Source organism: Pelmatolapia mariae, linkage group LG2, assembly GCF_036321145.2.
Source record: "Pelmatolapia mariae isolate MD_Pm_ZW linkage group LG2, Pm_UMD_F_2, whole genome shotgun sequence".
Taxonomy (NCBI): domain Eukaryota; kingdom Metazoa; phylum Chordata; class Actinopteri; order Cichliformes; family Cichlidae; genus Pelmatolapia; species Pelmatolapia mariae.
The window spans coordinates 5,859,925-5,882,300 of record NC_086228.1 but is presented as its reverse complement, the minus strand read 5'-3'; the positions used below and the strand labels follow the sequence as shown (position 1 = coordinate 5,882,300).

The window sequence follows — 22,376 nt, the reverse complement described above, 5'->3', positions numbered from 1 at the left end:
CTTTGTATGGTGTTTAGTACTCTATGGTAAAGCTGGTGAAAAACTGAAACCCTACCACTTTGTTTCTTAAATCCTCATCAGTGTGCGGTCAGCAGCTCACAGCACCTTGTTAAACATGGCAGATTTATGTACTTGTATTCAGCTGTGCCTTTCTGGGTCCATTGGAGTAGGCTGACAAAATGAAAACTAATTTCCTGTGCCGAAATCTTCAAGCAATATTGGCGTTTATGGAAGTGTTTTTAAAAAAAAAAAAAAAAAAAGTCCTGCATTCACAAGCATACCAGTCCCAAAACCAGGTGGAAGAGGAAATTGAGTTGTTAAAAACCAAATAGCTGACAATTTATTTTTTTCCTTGTTTTTATTTGAACAATAGTGGGAAATTGTTTTTCCTCTGGATATTTATGTTACATGCACTTAATATAAGTTACCAATGCTTTTTCTCCTTGTCATTGGAGTTCAAGTATGGATCTCCGTTAACATGCCATTCACCTTTGCTTTGCTAACTTATGTCAGTAGTTCTATAATCTGCATACCTGTGCATGATCTGTGGAGTGAATGTTAAAATTCTGAGTCATAGTTGACCAACATTCTAATCTAGAATACATAGATGATAAATTCACAGACTGACTGTAGGACAGGTGGTTGTCCAATAAGACTGTCATAAATCATAGATAATAAAAATATTTAATATATAAATGCATGGTTGGAAAGCCATGGTGATTCCTTGTCAGACTGATGCAGGACAGCCAACCAAGTCAAGTGATACAGGTAATACCAGACTTTTATATTATCTGGTAAGATGAGATATAACAAATGTGCACATAGATTAGTTTAAACGGCTCATTTAAAAGTTTAGGTAGCCATGATATTAGAGTGTGACTAGTTGGTTTGGGTGACGTATAACGGCTTGCTGTAATTCATTTCTACCACAGTAACTTGAACATCAATTTGACAGATTAATTATTTTTTTCTATTAAAAATAGAATTGCATTAAAAACTAAATTGAACTTTATCTTCCTGTGGAATTTGTCTACGTGATTATTTTCCTGCAAACGTAGGCGTGGACAAGATGGTTCCGTGCCACTCCGAACGCGCTACGATTGGTCCAATATCACGGTGACAACTTCCGGTGCAATAGAGCACAAGATTTAAATTTAACGTCGTAGTTGCTTCCCTATTCTCTCAGCCACTCTTCTTCTCTTATAATAGAAGCGCAATTGGTAATGAAATAACAAATATTGTCGGGTTTTTTTGGTTTTTTTTTTTATAAGTCGGTAATTCAGTGTGTGCTAATGGGGGAAAATGAACCAGCTAGCTCTAGTTAATGTTAGTTGATTAACGCTAGAGACCCTGTTGCTAACGGTAACGCTAACGCTGCTCAGCTAAAGGCTGTAACGCCTCAACCATATAGATATATTTTGTTCCAACCAGAAAAATTAGTTGGTTAAATGAAAAATGTTTGGTAATAACTATCAATTAGCCGCACTCTGTGGTTTTATGATGTTATAAAACACCAGCTTGATGTTAGCGCTGGAGCAAACTTTAAATGGCTCGTGCTATTGTGTGCTATTGCAGACTAGAAGGAAACTATGAACGATGCTACGTCCAAGTCTTTTCACAAAGTGGCTAAAAGAATGGGGTGGATGGATGAGGGAGGACTGGAGGAAACGGAAAAGAAGGTTTGCTGCATACTTTTTTAAACCTCTAAATTATCGCGGACTTCATTAAAAACTGGTAAACACACTGGCACTATTAGCCTGGGTTGCTGGAACAGAGAACAGCTCACAAGTACAGCGTTTGAGACAGAGGAGAGATGATCGATCGTCTCCCTTTTAGCTTCATATATCAAATACCTTTTAAGAGATATACATGTTTTTTTAAATAGTTCGTCGACTCACGTCCAGAATGTTTTTTTCCGCACTTTTACATCTGAGGAATTATTTCAACATGAATATCTCAAAACTATTAAAGACAAACTCTTCAAATTTCAATGTTCTGTCTGCCATAATAAATGTCATGGCATCACGATCTGTAATTTGGGGCAGATGCATCAAAAACTGTATGATGGCTGGCTACTTAAATAAATATTTGTATAAAATAGATTTTTGAATAGAGTACAGTTGTATTTGACAATGTCAACTGAAGCCTGTAGAAACATTCTTAGTTACAAAAATGCTATTTTCATTCAACTTTTATGCGGGATTGAGCAAATATGGTAACCAACACAAAAAGAAGAATATCAATTGGTAGTCTAATGTCAAAATGTTGGTACTCAGGTAGCACTTTAATAATGTCTAAGAAAATAATTTTGTTAAATCTACAGATTTTTTTGGGGGGGGGGATAGGCAACTCCAGGCCTTGAGTGCCGGTGTCCTGCAGGTTTTAGATGTGTCCTTGATCCAACACAACTGATTCAAATTGCTAAATTATTTCCTCAGGATGTCTTGAAGTTCTTCAGAGGCCTGGTAATGAGCTAATCAAATGGCCTGTTGACCCAGGGTGATATCTAAAACCTGCAGGACACTGGAACTCATTTTCTCATATCTAGCTATCTATCTATCTGAAAATTCTTGCAGCATTCTGACAGTTGGCATGCTGATTGTTTGATCCCTGCTTGCCTGTAGCAGTCGTTGCATTCGGTTTGGGGTTAGGGATAGGATCTTGTTGTCATATGGACAAGGTAACTTGGACTTGCAAACTACTCATCTGAAATGAATTTCTAATCCTCTTTTCTCTCATATTGGCTCTGCTATATTTGTTTTTATGTATAAAATATTTTACATCAGTACTTGTTGCGTTTTAAATACCTCTTAGTATATTTCAAACTTAACCTGTTATCAGACTCCTTGGTGTGTATACTTTAAAAAATGGGTTTAAAAAAAAAATCGATTTCAACAGCTACATATTTTTTTGCTTGTGTATATATATTTGTGTGTTTGTCCCAAACTGCAGATCCTAATTAGTTAAAATTAGTTAAAATTTCAGGCCTTTATTGTTATCCTTTTGAGACATCTGTGTTCAAACATCACCTCAGATTTTAATGTGCAAGGGAAACGGGGGGGGGGGGGGGGGGGAGTCCTGAGGGTGGGTGGATATTCTTTTTAAATTAATATTTAGAAAAATATGTATACGTTTTGATTTGCGTTTAAAAGTGACGGTATCACCATGAAGTAAATGATTGAAAATGAATAAATAAATAAACATTATTATTGTTGTTGCTTCTGTTTGCAGTTGATGAGTAAAATTGGTAAGAGTCGTCATGCTGGTACAAGTGGTCATGGATCAGCAAGTAAGTGGAGAAACTCTGCGTTGAGCGAATCCAGTGACGATGAATTTGACAGGTGTAAGTGTTTGGACTTTTTAAAAAAAAAAAAAAAATTTATGAATGTACAATGCTTAAAGGTGTGACTTTGGTTTCATGTATGGATTTAATTTTTTTTCCTATTACCCTGTAATGCCTTAGTTCTTATGGAAAAAGCCACACCCCAAGCTAAAGCCACTGCACACAAGCCACGCAGTCCTGCAAAGACAGGCAGGTATGAAAATGTTTTCATGAAGCATTTTGTCTTTTTCTGATCTAGATTTTCTATGTGATTTATACTCTAACACTAATGACTATATTATGATATAACTAAAGTATTTAAAAGCACTTTTATTATTTTCAGTTCAAGCATTGTTGTGGTGAGCTCAGATGATGACGATACCGCTTTTGAAACATGTAAGTGCTAATGTCTTTCTTCTGGTTAGATTTTGTCTATATATCCCACCAATACAATTTTTGGATATTTTATCTTTGCTCATTGAAGTTCTTCAGCTTGCAAAAACTCCCAATACCAAACCCAAGAAGACATCTAAAAGTGGCAGTGAGGACAGGTGATTGAATTTTTATCCTCCACTTTTATTTCCCGTCAGAAGTAAATGTTATTTACTGCTAAACATTTTTCCCCTGGGTTAATTTCACAGCTTCCATAATTTTATAGTTGACGACTGCTCATCAGATGATGACTTTGTTGAGCCAAAATCATCTTTCAAAGGTAATTTTGCTGTTGTTCCTCACTTCCAGCATGATCCCAAATAATGTCAGGAGATGTCACATGCAACAATAAATGACATAGCCTTCACATTTACCATTTGATCCCGGGAGGAGAAACAAATCCCTTTGGAGTTGCATCAGCAAGGCAACCTGTTGTGTTGGTTCTAATATAACGGTGATATTGATTTAATTCATTAATAGGAAAATGAGCTAAAATCTCATCTCAGTTGTTTATGCCTACGTGACAGAGTGTTCACTTGCTGTGTGGTTTACAAACCGGGAGAGGGTTGTTCTTCACTTTGCAAATGATTTTCTGGTTGTATACAAAGCTTTTTTTGCTGTATCAGGCGTCTTTTTTTTTTTTCTAATTTCCCTGTTGCTGCTTTTTAAAATATGCGTCAAATGCATATGTAAAAGTCTGTTAATTTATTTATTTTGTCTCAAATTTTTTTGTAGCTCCTAAGAAGACCAATACTCCAACATCCCAGCCTCAAACAAGGCGACCCCTGTCTCTGTTCAATTCACCTGTCTTTGTCAGCGACAATGAGGATGATGATAATATTGTGGTGAAGAGCACTTGGAGAACCCGTCACACGAGGCCCAAGTCACTTCCAAAGACCAGTGAGAATACTCCTCCTCTGTGCAATGACGATGAAACTTCGCCGTCACTCCCCTCTCCTCCTGCTCCGTCTCCTTTGTGTCGTCCTTCAAACGAAGCTAAAACAGTCGTGATCTCTCCCAAGCGCACTTTTTCAGTGCCTTCTAAGCTGGATGATTCAAGCAGTTCTGAGGAGGAGTTTACATCCCTGCTGGAGAGACTGAAAAAGAAAAACAATTTCATAGGGAATTCATTCCTACCGAACAACAGCAAAGGTACAGTAACTACTTAATTCTGAATGTTTGAATCTGACAGTCTTTTGTTTTTTGTTTTTTTGTCAGGCTCACATCTCTTGCTCTCCTTTTTCCAATTAAATTTAGAGAGCAATAAGGAGCCTGCTGGGACAGTCTCAGTTCCTCCTGTATCCCAAACACCAGGCTCTAAATCATTAGGTGTGAAGACACCTGGAAAATCATCGATCTTGAAGCCCGCTGTCAGTCAGAGCGAGCCGAGACACGGTCCAACCAGCAAGTGCGTCAATTGTGGAGATGAATAGTGGATGCGCTAATTGGACACCAGATATTGAGCCTTTTTCTTTTATACACGAACATTTGTCTTCATTTTGCTCTGTTCGTTTCCCTCTAGGAGTGTGCTGTGTAAGACCCCGGGCTGCTTCCTGCAGTCGCTCACAAATCCCAGCTCCAGCTATGTGGGCAGCTTTAAGCAGAACAAAGAGGCACTCACAAGTAAAGTCTACCAGCTGTACAACACCACAGTGTTTGAGAGTAAGGTAATGAAGAGTCATTGTTTACTAGACTGTTTTCCATTTGAAGTTGAGGAATATTTAATTTGATGCACATGACGTAAAAGAAAATCTCCAGACTTTGTGAAATACCCCTTGCTTTCACTGGTTGCCTAAAGTCCATTGGCAGCCATAGTAGAACCACCATCTGTAATATATCGTGCGTTATGTTGTTAGACATAAACAAGTCAAGGATGGGTCACATATTGAAGCTGCAAAGGTTGTTTTTGTGTAGGATAGCTGTTGTGCTAAATGATAAAATGCTCACTAATGAGTTTCAAGAATGAAGATATGAACTTGCAGTTCTTTCAATATTGATGTACAATTTAAAACTCCAGTATTCTTTTTATTATTATTATTGTTATTGTAAATTGAATATGATGAAACGCTCTGTGTAAAGAACAAAATATTTATACTTTGCATTGTTTAATGTCTTTGTTAACAGAGTGAGTTTTTGTTTTCATTTATTTCTAACTTCCTTTCTTTTTAGCTCCCTGCGAATATGTCAGTGACCTGGAATAAGAAGATGCGTAAAACAGCCGGCTACTGCGTTACAGGGCAGGAAAAGGGTGGAGGGAACCGCTACGCCCGCATAGAACTGTCAGAGAAAGTCTGTGACTCTGCAGGTAATGGCTTACTAAGGTCCCCTAAAATTATTTGCTCTTACTTGTCAGGGAAGCTGCGACCCTGTGGAGCTTTAGAACCTCTTACTGTGCTCTGTTGTTCCTGAATATGTGCGTGCGCATATATACGAGGTACCTCGACTTGTATGACAACATTGTCTTTGTACTTCCCTGCTAGATCGTCTCAGGGACACACTGATACATGAAATGTGTCATGCTGCAACATGGCTGATTAACGGTGTAAGGGACGGGCATGGAAACTTCTGGAAGCTCTATGCTCGCAAAGCAACACTGGCACATCCGGAGCTGCCGATGGTCACGCGCTGCCACAGCTATGACATCAAGTACAAATTCCAGTACCAGTGCACTCGCTGCAAGAACACGTATGTAAACCAAAATCACTTACTCCGTTTTACTCCTGTGTGTGTTTGCAGTGCGTTTGAGCTAATTTCAGCCTGATTAATGTCCCTTTTTTACTGTGATTCCTCATAGGATCGGCCGTCATTCCAAGTCACTGGACACGCAGAGATTTGTGTGCGCCCTCTGCACTGGTCAGCTTGTCTTGTTGACGCCTTCTAAGCCACGTGCTCCCACACCTTTTGCCAACTTTGTCAAGGAAAATTACTCAAGTGTACGACAGGAGCTAGCAGGACAGAGTCATGCAGAGGTGATGCGGAAACTTAGTGCAGACTTTGCCGCGAAGACTAAACTGAGTCAAAGCTGAGCCAGTATGTGTCCTTTACACAGGCAGCCTGTGAAATATCTCAGTCAGATAGTCTTACATTACTGAGCAGCTATGATTCTCAATGTTTTTTTTCTGTTTGTCTGTTGATCATTAGAGTTGCTGTAACTGGAAAACTGAATGAATAGAAAGTAAATGTTTCTGATTGTCTGCTTGTGTAGATGATGGCATCAAACAATGTCATACTTAATAAGTGACAGTGCCATGGGAAATGTCTGATATGAGCCTTTTAATGCTGTGCTGGTGCGATTTTTTTTTTTTTTTTTTTTTTTTTTTTTTTTTTTTTGTAATTAAAAAAAAATTAATTAAAAACATTTTTTTTGTTTTGCACCTTCAAGTCTTCAAATAAAGTTTAATTCTTCAATGGGGTTTTATTTATTCACTTATAATGGTTACTGGCAGTTTGGATTATCTGCCGTCATCTCACATTATAGCAATGAAACAGTTTAAATCAGGGGTGTCAAACATAGATTTAGATTTCTATAGATTTTTGTATTTTACTTATTAACTTATTTCTTTCATTTACTACAACAGGATTTCTTTTTCATATAGAAAAAGTGAGACAGTGTTGAAATTCTACTTCTTTTTCTTATTAGCCTGTGTTGTAAAATGAGTTGGAGGTCTCTGGTTTAAAAAAAAAACGCAGCTGCAGGGTCTTGGTGCTTGAAATGTCACATTTTCTCTGTAATAAATTTACAGAGAAAAAGTGAAGGTATCTCACCTGCTGGTTGCTTTTCAAATTTTAAAGGTACCTATATACCTGGGGTTCTTTCTGGGATAAATATCGGTGACTGGAGTACCACATCTGCTTCAGTTTTCCAGTGACAGCGTGGTGACCAGCTACAAACAGCATCCCCGGCATCTCCACACTGCTCAGCAGAAACCAGGCTAAAAGATGGACATGTATTAGTCTTGAAGAAAAGTAACTACAAGTAAAGTAGCTAAATATAGCTAATGTTATAATTAATAATAATAACAACAAAACCTTGCATACTTTGAGGATAAAAGTTATTTTAAAAATGTAGAAAGACAGAATTTTAATGAATAATAATTAAGCTTGTTGAACTGAGTAAAAAGAAACCAACTCATAATTCAAATTTCCTTTTGACAATCAAAAACAATAATAATTTTAAATTATAATACAGTTAAAAAAAAATTAACACAAAGCTGAAACTTAGCTTTAGCAAAGTTGCCTTTTTTATTTAAAAAAAAATGAATTACTCTTGTTTAGAGGCTCTAGAAGAACTTGATCCTTCACCCAGGCCATTTTACCCTTCTATAAAGCTTCCTAAAGGTTTTCTCTGTCTTTGAGTTTTTTTGGACATGTTTTCTCTCAATTTAGAATAAGAAAAAATATTTCTTAATCCCGACCTTTCTGCTCCTTCATACCAACTCCGGTGGGGTTTTTTTGTCTTCTTCTTCGGTGTTTAACGGCAGCTGGCATCCTTTTTGGTGCATTACTGCACCCTGCAGGATTCTCCAGTCCCTTCAGTCTGCTTCTGTAGCCTCTTATTCAGTCCAGCCACTTTGAGGTCACTCAGTACTGTCGCCCTTCCTGTGCCACTGTCCTTGTCTTAAAGTATGTTTTGTTCTTACATGATTTGTTCTTACAAATTTCTTAAAGTATGTTTAAAAAGAACAAAGAAAACAAAATGAATACATATGAAATATAAAATACTACACTATTGCCTTAGAAGTAAATACTGCTCAGAGAGTCAGCTTCCTTATCAGAGGTTTGTCTTGTCTTGTTGTCACTGAAGTAGCTGACACTAACAAAATGTTCATCTAATAGAAAATGGTGTTTGAACTGCTTTGAACTGTTGTAACATTTAAAAAAAAAAAATAAAAAAAACTGTATTCCTGCTCGTCTATTGAGGTTTTTATTTCTTCCCTTTTTTGCCCTGTTTAAAACTCAGTGCTGGTAAAATGTTATCTTTTTAAGTATCTAATAAACGTACGGTAATGTTTGCAGAGGTTGAAAGAGCACGGCATTGTTTTCTGTGAGTCTGCCTTTGCTATTAAGCAAATATTGACATGTAGAAAACAGCTCAGTACAGATGCCTTATTATTAACCCCCGCCCCCCTAACACCAACCTACACCCTCTCAGACGTTTGCACTAAGCAAATGCAGTCCTGATAATAGCACCTGTTGACATATCACTGTCAAAAGTGGATGTACTGTCTTTAGTGCTGGCATCAGAATACAGCTTTCGTATTAGAGCAACCAGGACCACATCAAGAAGTGATTACTTTTTTTTCTCCCCCATTTTAAAAGTGGCAAAGCTCAACAGACATTCTGGAGACTTGCCACTGGATTCTTTGCCCTAAACTAACCAAATGTGTTTTCCTGTAGGAGCTAAACATCAGTGGAAGCTTTATATCATGAATGTTGCCTGCAATGTGACAGTGCTAGAGGCCCAAGAACAGATCAACTCCACCATCTACCACCTCATTAAGATGGTCAGTATGTGCGCTAGCTACAGCGTGAACACAATGCTCAGTGTTCCTCTGCTCATTGTCATCCCGCGCTCCCCGTCACTCCTCAGACACACTTGGTTCTTGCTCCTCATACACCTTCTCCTCTGCAATAATCTCCAGGTAGGTCTGCACATTTAGATTTTTTTTTTTTTTTAATTAGCCAAACCCTTCTTAGATATCATTCTCACAAACATTTGAGCTAAATCATCATAATCAATGTTTTTTCAGCAACTCATCTGGACAATCAAAGCAGTTCTTTTAGGATGTGGGGAAGGTTTGGAAGGAACTGTCATTTACTCTGGAGAATATCACTTGTGTATTTTATGTATTTTGTTTGGAGGCCACATGACAACATGCTGTTTTGGATAGGTGTTACTTGGGCTTAACGCACAACCAGTCTGCTTATATGCTCACTGGTCACTTGATTGGTTATATCTCTTCAGCTGCTTATTAAAGATCACATCTAAGTACTCAGACAAATTGCAGCAACACAATACACTGAAGCATAGTCAAGGTGACCTCCTGAAGGTCAGACTGGCCAGACTGCTTCAAGCTGACAGAACTTCAGGCAACAGTGACTCAAATAATCACTCATTACAACCAAGATATGCAGAAGAGCACAGAACCTGTCAAACCTTGAAGCAGAATGGCTACAGCAGCAGAAGACCGCATAGAATCTGTGTTTAATAGCATCAGAAAAAAATACATTCAAGGTTTTATGATGCAACTTAAAAAATTGGTGATAAATCCAAAGTCAAGCCACTCAAATGAGCAATGCTCATTTAAAAATGAAAGTAAAAATAAACAGGACACGAGGACAAATTGCTTCAATGGGTTTAATTTTAACTGAAATACTTTTGTGCTGTTTACATAATTCAATTCACAAGACATTATGTAAAACATTCAGGAATATTGATGATAAAATACGCACAAAAGCATGACAGAAAATATATTAACAATCACTTTAAGACAATGTGACCAAAAACTGAATATAAAAAAACAAGGACGCAGCTTCTGGACCTGGAAAGGGAAGCAAATGCAAACTGACTTAAGCCTGCATTTCCTTCACAGGCCACTGTGGGCAGCTCTTGTAGTTCCAAATGTCTTTAAACAAACTGTTGTAGTACTTATTTGATCTATAAGCTAAGTACACAGCTTCCTCACTAAATAAGGGTCTCAGACACATGTTTCACATCAGCATGGGTTTAACTCTTTATCTGTTAAAGAGTTAAACCCAGCGTTACCTGTTACCTGTTAAAAGCCTACTAAGAGTAACCCTTGAAGCTGTTTTCTAAACTGACTGGTTTTTTTTTTTCACATTTCAGGCCTGCTTGTCCAACAAAATGACTGTGTGTTGGTCAGAATTTAGTGAAGGTGGTGTCTGCAAATGCAACTACCCTTGGAAATTATTTGACCACTAAAGGTGGTCAAACCACACCTTTATTGATAAATACAGAGGTGTCAAAGTGGTCATTAAAGGTACGGGGAGGCATTCAATGGTCATCTTTATGGGTGAAAGAGTTATTTAAAAAAAACTGAAATAGGCAAATTGTTCAAGTGAAAGCTTCTAAACAAGGTTTCACAAGGCTACATCCATGTTTTTTTTATACAGCCTTGAGGCTTTACACACCGGACGCATAAAATCTGTGCGAATATTTCGTTGGTTAAAAATATTTTTATGAGAGTCACCTATTCTTAATGCAGTCATTTATATGTTTGAAACAAGCTCGATTTTTTTTTGGGGGGGGGGGCAGTTGGTAAGAAGTGTGCTGTACCTTGAATCATGCACAGTACTGAATATACAAATAGTTAGATAACAGTATTTTACCTCAGACACTGCTCTGGGTCAGTCGGCTCTCTGAAATAATTTCTCTGCCTTCACGAATGTGTTCCCAACTGTGCCAACAAGAGCTCAAACTGCCCCACTGATATCATGAAATATGTCCGGAAGCAGTCGTGATACAGCTTGGATGAACCCAGAATTTCCCAGGACCGACTCATCATCGCTTGATGTTGGTTTTGAGGACGAACTTTCCGTAAAAGTTTGGAACAGAAAAAATTCTAAATTTTATGTCACTTTTTTTAAAATGCACTTGGTGTGTAATGGCCTGTAAGTGTGGGATCCAAGATGATGGTGTGCTAAGAGGCAGCTTCCCTGATTGTGAGAACTGCCCATTTAAGAGGCACAGGCACAAATCCACAGGCAGCACGTAGATGAGACAGAGCGCTCTCCAGTCATCAGTGGTTAACAAACACCTTCACTGCATTGCAAATTTTCCCAGGAAAACCAGTATAAAAGAGCCGAAACATGAGACGGTAATGGGAGTCACCGGTATACGAGTATGCTAACATAATGCACAAAGTATCACACAAAGCGCTGGAATGTACTACGTGTCACTGTATTGGTGCAGGCACGATGAATAACCTCTATAATATTATCAATATATATCCTTCATAAATGAATGCAGCATTGTAACAGGTAAGAGGGTGTACTCTTACAGTTTTGGCAGTATGTTGTCATGTAACTCAAAGAAGGGTGGTTTGGCATTTTGCTAGACTTTTTGTTCAAGTCTTTAAAGGTTTTGTAATGATTGTAGTTTTTGAAGCTTAAATGTCTTGACTGATTAAAAAAAAAGTATGGCACTATACAACGATAATAAGGTTTTGTTTTCTGGATAAATGGATGAGCAGCAAAACACCCTCACACTGATCCAGCCTGGTCCACCCAACCTTAATGCCTTTCATTTGCTTCAGTACAGGCAGGTTTTTTTCATAATGCGCAGGAACTCCTGCTGGTTCACTTCCCCATCTCCATCCCTGTCCGCTTCATCTATCATTTCCTGCAGGAACACACAAAACACGAGGAAATGAAAAGAAGAACTGAGAGATGGAGAAAGCAAAACAAGCTGGCTTGATAGCATTCACGAGCAAATGCTGTGTTGACATTATTCTAAATTGCCTTCACAGCCTTTGGCTTTGTCAACACAACCCACCAGCTAGATACAGTAATATGCTTTTGATATTTTATTATTAGCTGTTTTATGGCATGATGTAGAGCCTCACCTGCAGCTCTTCATCTGTCAGGTTCTCCCCAAGCTCTTTGGCTACCCTCTTCAGATTCTTGAATGATATCTTGCCCGTCTCGTCGTCATCAAACAGCCGGAAAGCTTTTAAGATCTCCTCCTTAGAGTCCTTTTCAGCCTAAAATTAGAGAAGAGGGAGAGTACTTTACTCCGGACTATACAACTCTTTAGTAACATAGAATTAAAAGCAATGCAACACATGTCTACCATTTTCTGTGTCATGACAGTGAGGAAGTCTGCAAAGGAGATCTTTCCTGTGCCATCCTTATCAACTTCACCTATCATCTTCTTGATCTCCTCTTTCTTTGGTTCAAATCCCAGAGCTCTCATGGCAACCTGGCACAGAGTAAGAAACACAGACATTCAAAGCATACATGGGTAATTATCTTTCCTTAGCAGCGGCAGGATAAATTATGTATCGTATCAGTGGGACATAATAATAGTTAATCTGGTCTTTAGCCGGTCTTAAAAAAAGGTTAAAAAAAACTTCAAATAAAAGATTGTAAGGTTGCTTCCAAACAATTATTCCAAACAGAGTCCATCACTGTGCATTGAGAATGAGTATTTACCAGCAGAAAAACGTTTCAAAAATGAACTTATTTTGTCCCCTTATATATTTAAGCCCTTTCAAAATAGTGGACAAAGTCTTTACTTTGGGTCGACAGTCATCATTTCAGTTTAACTTAAATAAGTTTGGCTAAATGAAGCACTAAATGAGGAGTGTACCAAATAACTATATATGCAGCTAACTGAACATGCAGACATCAGGGCATGAGATCTTTTACCTTAAGCTCCTTCACATCGATGTATCCAGAGCCATCAGTGTCAAACAGCTCAAAGGCCTCCCTGATCTCCTGCTTCTGTACCTCCGTCAGCTCTGGCTTGGGGGCTGTCTTCTTGCGAGGAGGGGGCACCGGACCCTGCAGGGATGGTCTCTTGGCAACGGTTGCCTGGTGGTGGGGACACAGGAGGAAAAATATAAAGTATTGTATTCAAAACGTGTTTTTCCCCATACCTAACCACTGCCGGTTTACAAGTTATACCAGTCAGATGTCACACACGAACACGGAATTACGTAATTACTAGATAATGAAATATGTTCGCTCACCATCAGTTGCTGTATGTGTACCTGGCAAATCTGGCTGCAGATCTTTTAGGCCAATCACTGTTTTCGTCTGGGCTGTGACGCTGTCATTTTGGGAAGGGGAAGACAATAAAGCGGTTTCCAGTTTACATCACTGCTTTAATGACACCTAGTCTGGGAGAAATATGTTATACAGTAAAGCATCGTTCTTATTTCGCTGTAACAGCCTACCTGCTACAATGTGGATGAAAAAAGAAAAGCGCAGGCGAACCAGCTTGTGTCACGAAGCGGGTGTTTGATTTGTTTACCCTTTGTACCAGCGGACAACCAGTGGTTCCTGGCCGTGGAGGAGTTAGAGAAAGGATGCACCGAGGCACAACGAGAAGTAGAAATCAAACGCAACAGTCGGGAAAAAAGCTGATTGGTTGGTGAGAATCACGGGGTTCTTTACGGTAACAACATTCACAGCGGCGCAGAAGGTGTGCCACGGATAGAAGCTGCTTGGAGATAATGTGGAGATCTGGGAAGTCATACCTAAATAGATATGATCTTATTTCATTTTGTAAATGGTGTGATTCCTCGTGGTAATCAGTTTAATTTCCTCCGTGCTAGGGATTCAGAAACACACTGAGAGTCTAAAACAGTCTGATGAGACAATAAATCAAGTCAAAGTCAGTTTTATTGTCAAAAACCATTAGTACAGATCATAGACAGGAATTTGAAATTGCAATGTTCCCAGGGCCCCCAGTGTACACTAGACAACATAAAGATAAAAAGATAAAAAGGAAATAAAAGTCTTATATACAACACAATATAATACAATCTTATATAAACTCATCATTGCTCACAATAATGCACGATGATAATAATAATAATAATAATAAGGATGAGCACGACGTGGAAAAAGCATAATTTTCTCCGGAATCAATAAAGAAGAGCATGAAACGAGAAGTTATTAGTCCAAGTTATATGGAGTTTAATACTGCAATTAGAAGGCTCTTCTTATTTTATTTATATATCTATTTATTAAATTTTTCTAACACTTTTCTGCACTCTGTGATATTTGCATCCAATGTGAGCAGGTTATTTATGCTGAAGCACAGATCTTGTAATATATGCACCGAGATGGCGGAGATCTGTGCCAGAGATGCCGGCAGGATCAACAAATTAATCCACGAGGCTGGAAGCATCACTGGCCTGAATCTGGAAGCGCTGGAGTAAGTGAAGAGCAGAGGTTCACTGATATAACTGCTCTCAGTCACGCACAATCCATCACCCCTGCTTCATTCCACCCAGCAGACCCAGCAGACCTCATTCTCCCTCAGACTTACTGAACCCTGCTGCCATAAAGAATGCTTCAAGAAATCAATTCCGCTGCTCTCTGTAAAACTCTCACAAACACACGTCTGTATTATACCTTCTTGCTGCTGTTTCTAAGACTCACGGTGTGCATATTATTTATTCATGCTCTTTTGCACGATCTCAGTTTTATAGATTTTTTTTTCTTTAACGTCATTTTTTCTATTCTTCATTTTTATCACTGTTGTATATGCAAACACGCCTCACATTATAAAGCCTTCACTCTACTTGCAGTACTTTCATTTTTGGTAGTTGTGTAAGCTCAGGTTGAGTGGCTTGTAGAACAAAATGTTTGAAGTAAGGCTGAGATGGTTTGGACATGTGCAGAGGAGAGATATCGGATATACTGAAGAAAAGATGTTGAATATAGGGCTACTAAATATCAAACATCACGATTTTCACGCTGGCTCCTTGAAGTTAGATTCAAGGGGCGTGGTTTTTGAGCTGGTGGGCGGCTGAAATAAGCTTCTGCCCTCTGATTGGTCAATGTGGTGGCGTTCTTTGACGTATCCCAAATACTACTGGCTTTTCGCAAGGGTCAGCTTCGTGACTTGACCAATGAGAGAGCAGTTCTCACTCAGCTGATTGAACAGTTCAGGTGGCTCGTGCGCGGTTTCCTCGGGCTCGCTGGGTTCAGGTATATGACACAGGAAACAGTGTCGCATGCTTCTTGTACGAAAAGTCGTCACATTTATCTTGTCTGCGCTGAGCATCGATTTTCTCCACGCAAAACTTTTCCCCACGCTGCCTGAGACCCACCACGGTTTACTTACTTGTTGGTCACTTTTCATTGGTTTCCCATGGCTACACGTGTGCGACCGGTGAGTTGAAACATCATTATCAGCCCAGTTGTGCTTTGATATTTTATGTCAGCGCCGTTTATATTCACGTGCGTGTCAATAATCGCCCCCTGCTTGTTTTGATACAGAGTAGTAAACGGTGTGCGGTCATCGGGGGGTCCGGTTTCTTGGGCAGACACCTGGTGGAGAAGCTGCTGGACCGAGGCTACTCTGTGTCTGTGTTTGACATCCGTCAGAGCTACGAGCTGCCTGGCGTCACCTTCTACCAGGGAGACCTGTGCGACAAACAAGTGAGGCTGCTCTTTCAGATCTCTGAGGGCTCAAAGGTCAAAAAAGAAAAAAAATTGCTAGACCACAAAATGTTGGGTGATAATCGGGTTAAAACGCCTTAATTTATTGCTTATCGGGTCAGTTTAAAGAGTAAAGACTTCTATATGTGCAGTTTGCTAATTCATTCTTGCACCAGATATCCTTAAAACAAAACTCCTGCCCCAGGACAAACAAATGCAAACCAAATTTCACCAGGTGCCTGCTTTGTTCTGCTCCAGGCTCTGCTGGCAGCGCTGAAGGATGTGTCCTTGGTCTTTCACTGTGCCTCTCCATCGCCTGCCAGTGACGACCGTGCTCTGTTTGAGAGGGTCAACATCCAGGGCACACAGACTGTTATCCAGACCTGCATAGAGTCTGGGGTACAGGTGAGGGACAGCATTTAGGTGCCTAAAGTTCACTCTTTAGAGAATAAGAGAAGACAAAGTGTCTTTAATGTGCAGTTTTGTTTCGTTTTTTTCTTTGCCAGAGGTTGGTCCTGACCAGCAGTGCCAGCGTGGTGTTTGAGGGGACTGACATTAAGAACGGGAGAGAGGATCTGCCGTATGCGAAGAAGCCCATTGACTACTACACAAAGACCAAAATTGAGCAGGAGAAGGTAGGCAGGAACGTAGGAGGGTGTATTCGAGTTTGTTGGTGTGACTGGCAAGGCCCTGTAGTTGGCACTGTAGCCCAAAGGCAAGAGAGAAAATTTTATTTGTTATTTTAAACCAAAGTAGGAGTGAAATGAAGGCTCTAATTTCCACTTTTTGATGCAGTCAGTCATACATTTTAGAGAGAACAGGAGAAATAATAAACTCTTCATTTGCATTTCATTTGAATGCATTTACAAGTATAATTTAGCCTCTTGTTTTCTATTGTCACATTTTTAAGCCTCATCTAGACTGTTTGTATCTGTACAGTTAGGCTACGTTCACACTGCAGGTCTTAATGCTCAATTCCGATTTTTTGATCAAATCCGATTTTTTTGTCTGCTTGTTCACACTACAAATAAAATGCGACAGCAAACGTGCTCTAGTGTGAACCCTCAAAGCGGCCCGCATGCGCAAAAGAAGATGTCACACACAACGCGCTCTGTTTAGACCCAGAGGAAACAATATTGTTTGACTGATGGCCCTTAATATAAAGACTTTGGACTTTACGTTTCCCAATTTTTGCTTTAAGTTATTTTGTTATTTACATAATAATGTAAATAACCTAACAATTATCCTTATTGCTGTTTTAGAGGAGCGGTTCTTCAAAGGATAGTTGCAGATTTCTGTCAGAATCTGCAGATTATACAGTACAAATAAAATGTTCACGTTTCTCCAACGTTGTCTTCCCAACAGTTTCACTTACATCTACACGGGATGGCCAGGAAGCGTTCGCGATGTCTTCTCCGGCGCTGCTAATTGGCGTCTGTCTTGTGTCAGTGACGTAAAAGACGGATTTAATGTGACATGACCGTTCAACCAGCAGTCGTTTTCTAAAACATCAGATATGTATCGGATTCAGTACCACATACGAAAGTGACCCAGATCGGATTTGAAAATATCGGATTTGTGCCGTTCACACTGTCATACCATGATCGGATATGGGTCGCATAGGGTCAAAAAAGTCGGATTTGATGCGCTTTCGCCTGCAGTGTGAACGTAGCCGTAGATACATAGAAAAAAACCCTCATATTGATAATGGCTGAACAGAACTGCTGGAGTAATTATGCAGATTAGGGAGATGCAAATGCAATTAAATAGATTAAATTAAAATAGATAATTTAAGACAAATATAACGGCATAAGGAGGAGAGAAGAACGAGAAACAAAGACCTCACAGTGGTGTGTGCATGAATGCATGAATACACAGATATGTGTATTGTTTCCAGTCTGTAAGTTGACTCATCTCAGCATGCCATATTATGATGAATAGATCTTTTTTTGAACTCTCAACATATTATTTGTTTCATCTGACATATCTTCCTATCTTCATTACTCAGTTGTTATACAATGGAGGGCCACATTTGAGCCATCTAACTATGATACACTTGATTGTTGCAGTTAACAGAATTCTATCAATTCCCCTCAATTTGACCCAGCAGTACCACCTTCAGGTCTTTTTATGAAGTTTTGGTGGTATACCTCTTTTTCCATCCATCCATCTTCTTCCACTTATCCAATTCACGGTCATGGGGGGCTGGAGCCTATTCTAGCTGTCATAGGGAAAAAGGTGGGGTACACCCTGGACAGGCTGCCAATCCATCACAGGATTAACACATGAAGACAGACAACCATTCACACCTACAACCAGTTTAGAGTCACCAATTAACCTAACCTGCATGTCTTTGGACAGTGTGGGGGAAAGCCAGAGTACCCAGAGGAAACCCATGCAAGCCCACAGGGAACATGTGAAAAAATAAACATATAATAGCCTACATTTCACTTCTTTTGCTTTTAAATGCATATATACATGCATTCTCCACATGATCTTGTTGCATTATTTTGTTAAGATCCAATATTTAATCTGGTAACATTTTAACGTTCAAGTTAATGGTTTCTATATTAACGTAAGTTAGGTTAAAAACTGTTCTTGAACCATCAGAGCCAATTCAAAGAATTCAAATCTAGTCACCGCTAGAACAGCTGCCTTATGGAAAAACAGGTTTTTGGCTTGGATGCACAGCCTATGATACCTGACATCTAAATGATGAGGTTCAAAAGCACATAGGAAATTTTTTTTTTTTTAACTTACTTTGTTATATACTTCCACAGTAATGTGATTACTTTTTAGATTTGATGCAATTACGACAAGGGGACCAATTGCAACACTCTGACTTTTTGCGTTAAAATAATTTAAATAGTTTTCATATTAGTGACAATGTTACAAATTGTATTGTTAGTTGGTGCACATGTATATGTCCCTTTTGTCAAAATGTGACTAATGTACTTGTTGTAGTCTCTCATTTATGAAGGAAAATGTATTTTTTTTTTGTCTCCCCTGTTATAGCAATCAAATACCCAACAATGCACGATAAAGGTGCCCTCTAACTTTAGCTTGCTACCCTGTTTGCAGGTTTATTATAAAAATTTATAAAGTTCGATAAAGAAAGTCCTTAGTTGAAGATGTCTGAAGATGTCTGAAGATGACTGCGTTATAAAGGCTCAATTCCTTTCAGCCTTTGAGTTGACTTAAGACCGCCGTCATTGGGTAAAAGCAAGTCCATGATCTGATCATTTTTTTTGTACTTGTTGGGAGTGAATAAAGTCTTGTTTTTTAATGCGTATTAGTGCAGAGAGAGTCCAAATGTTACATTTATTTCCCTCCAAATTTTTATTCCTTAATTCTTGTTTCTTGTTCATTTGCTATTCTGTGGGTTGTCTGAGAAAAGCGAGGCCTGTAGGGGTTTAGAGCTGAAGTCTGGAAGTTGCAGACACTCTTTTGCAGCTGTATCCTGTTCTGTTTTTTGTGTTTAGTTGGTCCTCAAGGCTTGTGACAAGCAAAAGGGCTTCCTCACAGTTGCAATTCGGCCTCACGGCATCTTTGGTCCTCGAGATCCACAGCTGGTTCCCATCCTGGTGGACACGGCTCGCAGGGGCAAAATGAAATTCATCATTGGGTGAGTCATAGCATTTTAAATATTTAATAATCACTCACGTAAAAGAAACAGCTTTTATCTGATAAAACACACCTAACAAACTGATAAGACTAAATGATAATCAATTCAGCAACAATCACTGCTGATGATCTGAAGGTCTGCTGATTTTAGTCCAATCCCTGTGCTTCTTTGACAACATCAGTGCACGTGTGTCATAAGAGCTCAGAGTAAAGCCTGCGTCAGCAAAAAAGACAAGAAAAACACCCCCCCAATATATTTTATATATTTGAGAGAGCCAGCAGCTGCTGCATCTGCATGTACTGCCTTCAGCATAAAACACTGTGATGTGTTGTTTGTGGTGTGGAAGGCTGGACTCACAGCATTTGACAGAAAGTGACAACATGGAGTTGTAGGATTTGAAAGCAAGGCTTTCTTTGGTCTTGAGTGGGTTTTGATGGTGAAACAATACCAAGTTGAATCAAGGATTTTAGCATTCTCTTCTAATAAACAAGGTAAGTTATCAGTGAAGTATTGGTGTTTCTGAAATACGAAGCTGACAGCAGCCTTGAGATGGTGGCTCAGCCCACACAGCCACGTGAAAAACAAAACAAACTTGAATTGCTTTCTGTATGACGTTATCAATCTCTCACATAAAAGTGGAGGAATTTTGGCCCACTCCTTTTTACAACATTGCTTCAGTTCATTGATGTTTACCCACAACTCTGTTTAAGGCCTTCTATGGCATTTCAGCCAGGAAGGGGTGTGGACTTTGACTGGTTCATTGCAACATACTGATTCTGTTCTTTTTCATCCATTCAGCTGTGTTTGGGATCATTGTCCTGTTGCGTAACCCAGTTTTGCCAGAATTTTAGCTGTCGGATGAATGTTCTTACATTTGACTTTAGAATACTTTTCATGGTCGACTCACTGACTGCAAGGTGTCCGGGTCCCGTGGCTGCAAAACGAGCACAAAATCATGATTCCCTCCATTACCATGTTTGTGCTGATATGATGCGTTGGGGTTTTGTCAAATGTGGCACTGTGTATTCTGTTCAAACATCTCAACTTTGGTTTGGTCCATCCAAAGGAAATTGTTCGAGAACTCTTGTAGTTTTTTCAGATGTAATTATGCCAACCTATGCTGTGCTGCCGTGTTCTTTTATGACAGAAGAGGCTTTCTCCTGGCAGTCCTTACAAATAGGCTGTATTTTCTCAGTTTTTTACTAATTGTACTGTCATGAACTTTAACTTTTAACATGCCAACTTACACATGTACAGTCTGAGATGTAGCTCTTGGGTTTTTTTGGGGCGGGGCGGGGGGGGCAGTTTTTCTGAATATTACTCAGTCTGACCTTGGGGTGAATTTGCTGAATCGTTCACTCCTGGGAGAATTGTGGCATTGTGTTACCACACACCTGACTGCTCAATGCCAATAAAGCGCTAAAACGTATGCTTTCATAGCAGTGCTCGCACTTGCTGATGATGAACTGATGAAGTTCATGTGATTAGCAGCATCTGACAACTGCTACTTAACATTGTAATTCCTGTGAAAGCAGCATGAAAGCGTGCTACTACCACTAATTATTAGATCCTAGTACTTGTTTTCAAAAAGGATTTCTTGATGGTTTTCAGTTAAATAATTAGTTTTTATCTCCTTCAGTGATGGAACCAATCTGGTAGATTTTACCTTTGTGGAGAATGTAGTTCATGGACACATTCTGGCTGCTGAACGGCTGAGAGCAGACTCCCCCATATGTGGGAAGGTGAGTTAAAATAAAATCCACAGCAGTGGTGGCACCAAGTGGTTAACATGCTTTTCATTCAGTTAATTTACTTTAATTTTTCTCCGTTTGTCTTCCAGCCATATCACATAACCAACGATGAGCCAATTCGCTTTTGGGACTTCATGTCTCAAGTATTGGTGGGTCTTGGATATCCTCCTCCCCGCTACCACCTCCCTTACAGTTTGGTGTACGGACTGGCCCTTCTCCTCTGGCTGCTTTCTGTTTTCTTGAGTCCTTTAATATCTTTCAAGCCAACTTTTACACCTATGAGAGTGGCTCTGGCTGGAACCCACCACTACTACAGCTGTAAACGTGCCAAAGAAGACCTGGGCTACATACCGGTAGTCAGCCTGAAGAATGCGATTGCACGCACCGTGGAGAGCTATCCTCATCTCAGATGCGAGGCTTGACGGGAGGCTGGAATTACAGACTGCTGAGACATGTAGAGCTCTGGGCATTTATACAATTAAACTCATAATGAGAATAATGTGATGTGGTTATACTAAATGGAAAATGATGGAAGTAACTAGTGATAGTTAAACTTCACCATGTGAAGGATTTGTATGCCTTTTTTATTTTTCATGTAGCATTTCCACCAGTAGATGGCAGCAGGTGGTGTTGGTACTGGTGTCCTTGTTGCAGTCTGATCATACGCAAACTGCAGAGTACATCCACTCTTAATGCCAGTACAGTGATCACAGCTGATTTTTGTTGTCTTCTGTTCTTTTGTACTTGTAAACACTGAGATGCTGCTCTTGAGATTTCAAAATGCCTTCATACATTCCTCCACATGCTCTTGATAGAACATATATATTTACATGTGTGTAATACAATATATGATTATGTGAATGTTTGGCCTGGAACAGACTTTGCACAAGTTTCTGACATGCTGTTAAGTGAAATCTTCAGCGATACTGTAGACAGTCGTGTGCTTACATATTTGTTCCAACTGTCTGGGCAGAAAGTCCTTTGCTGATTAAACATGACAATGCCCTCATGCACAACGTGAAGTTTTCTTAGGAAATGTTTTTCAGAGTTTGGAGTGAAAAGAACTTGAATGGCCTTCACAGAGCCCTGACTTCAACCCCGCCACATA

General features: G+C 39.4%; 3 protein-coding genes across 5 annotated transcripts; 2 read left to right on the top strand and 1 right to left on the bottom strand.

Moving 5' to 3' along the window:
• The first annotated feature begins 1,093 nt into the window (after nucleotides 1-1,093).
• gcna (germ cell nuclear acidic peptidase) lies at nucleotides 1,094-7,038 on the top strand. Of its 2 annotated transcripts, XM_063484449.1 has the most exons (13): nucleotides 1,094-1,220; nucleotides 1,576-1,679; nucleotides 3,232-3,343; nucleotides 3,464-3,536; nucleotides 3,666-3,718; nucleotides 3,807-3,873; nucleotides 3,964-4,034; nucleotides 4,490-4,906; nucleotides 5,012-5,162; nucleotides 5,277-5,421; nucleotides 5,924-6,059; nucleotides 6,235-6,439; nucleotides 6,549-7,038. In XM_063484449.1, exons 2-13 carry the CDS (start codon nucleotides 1,590-1,592, stop codon nucleotides 6,778-6,780), a joined length of 1,752 nt encoding a protein of 583 aa, XP_063340519.1. In that variant the 5' UTR covers nucleotides 1,094-1,220; nucleotides 1,576-1,589; the 3' UTR covers nucleotides 6,781-7,038. The 2 variants fall into 2 exon arrangements, with proteins under 2 accessions (XP_063340519.1, XP_063340528.1); XM_063484458.1 differs by lacking the exon at nucleotides 1,094-1,220 and having other exon boundaries at nucleotides 1,528-1,679.
• A 3,932-nt stretch (nucleotides 7,039-10,970) lies between these two features.
• cetn2 (centrin, EF-hand protein, 2) lies at nucleotides 10,971-13,779 on the bottom strand. 2 transcript variants are annotated; one of them, XM_063491530.1, is made up of 6 exons: nucleotides 13,675-13,779; nucleotides 13,468-13,547; nucleotides 13,145-13,309; nucleotides 12,567-12,695; nucleotides 12,340-12,477; nucleotides 10,971-12,116 (listed from the first exon to the last, which is right to left on the bottom strand). In XM_063491530.1, the coding sequence occupies exons 2-6, from the start codon at nucleotides 13,468-13,470 to the stop codon at nucleotides 12,027-12,029; spliced, it is 525 nt and encodes a 174-aa protein (XP_063347600.1). In that variant the 5' UTR covers nucleotides 13,471-13,547; nucleotides 13,675-13,779; the 3' UTR covers nucleotides 10,971-12,026. The 2 variants fall into 2 exon arrangements, with proteins under 2 accessions (XP_063347600.1, XP_063347593.1); XM_063491523.1 differs by lacking the exon at nucleotides 13,675-13,779 and having other exon boundaries at nucleotides 13,468-13,668.
• A 1,645-nt stretch (nucleotides 13,780-15,424) lies between these two features.
• Nucleotides 15,425-22,376, top strand: nsdhl (NAD(P) dependent steroid dehydrogenase-like). The gene is made up of 7 exons (XM_063491513.1): nucleotides 15,425-15,623; nucleotides 15,731-15,892; nucleotides 16,151-16,297; nucleotides 16,399-16,527; nucleotides 19,375-19,517; nucleotides 21,157-21,259; nucleotides 21,358-22,376. Exons 1-7 carry the CDS (start codon nucleotides 15,603-15,605, stop codon nucleotides 21,688-21,690), a joined length of 1,038 nt encoding a protein of 345 aa, XP_063347583.1. The 5' UTR covers nucleotides 15,425-15,602; the 3' UTR covers nucleotides 21,691-22,376.

Coding starts and splice junctions, on each gene's coding strand:
- gcna (XM_063484449.1), top strand. CDS start 1,590: ATGAACGATGCTACGTCCAAGTCTTTTCACAAAGTGGCTAAAAGAATG. Junction 3,719..3,806: donor CGATACCGCTTTTGAAACAT/GTAAGTGCTAAT, acceptor TGCTCATTGAAG/TTCTTCAGCTTGCAAAAACT. Junction 4,035..4,489: donor GCCAAAATCATCTTTCAAAG/GTAATTTTGCTG, acceptor ATTTTTTTGTAG/CTCCTAAGAAGACCAATACT.
- nsdhl (XM_063491513.1), top strand. CDS start 15,603: ATGGCTACACGTGTGCGACCG. Junction 16,528..19,374: donor CCAAAATTGAGCAGGAGAAG/GTAGGCAGGAAC, acceptor TTTTGTGTTTAG/TTGGTCCTCAAGGCTTGTGA. Junction 21,260..21,357: donor ACTCCCCCATATGTGGGAAG/GTGAGTTAAAAT, acceptor TTTGTCTTCCAG/CCATATCACATAACCAACGA.
- cetn2 (XM_063491530.1), bottom strand. Junction 12,696..13,144: donor TCGATGTGAAGGAGCTTAAG/GTAAAAGATCTC, acceptor ACTCTGTGCCAG/GTTGCCATGAGAGCTCTGGG. Junction 12,117..12,339: donor TGACAGATGAAGAGCTGCAG/GTGAGGCTCTAC, acceptor GTGTTCCTGCAG/GAAATGATAGATGAAGCGGA.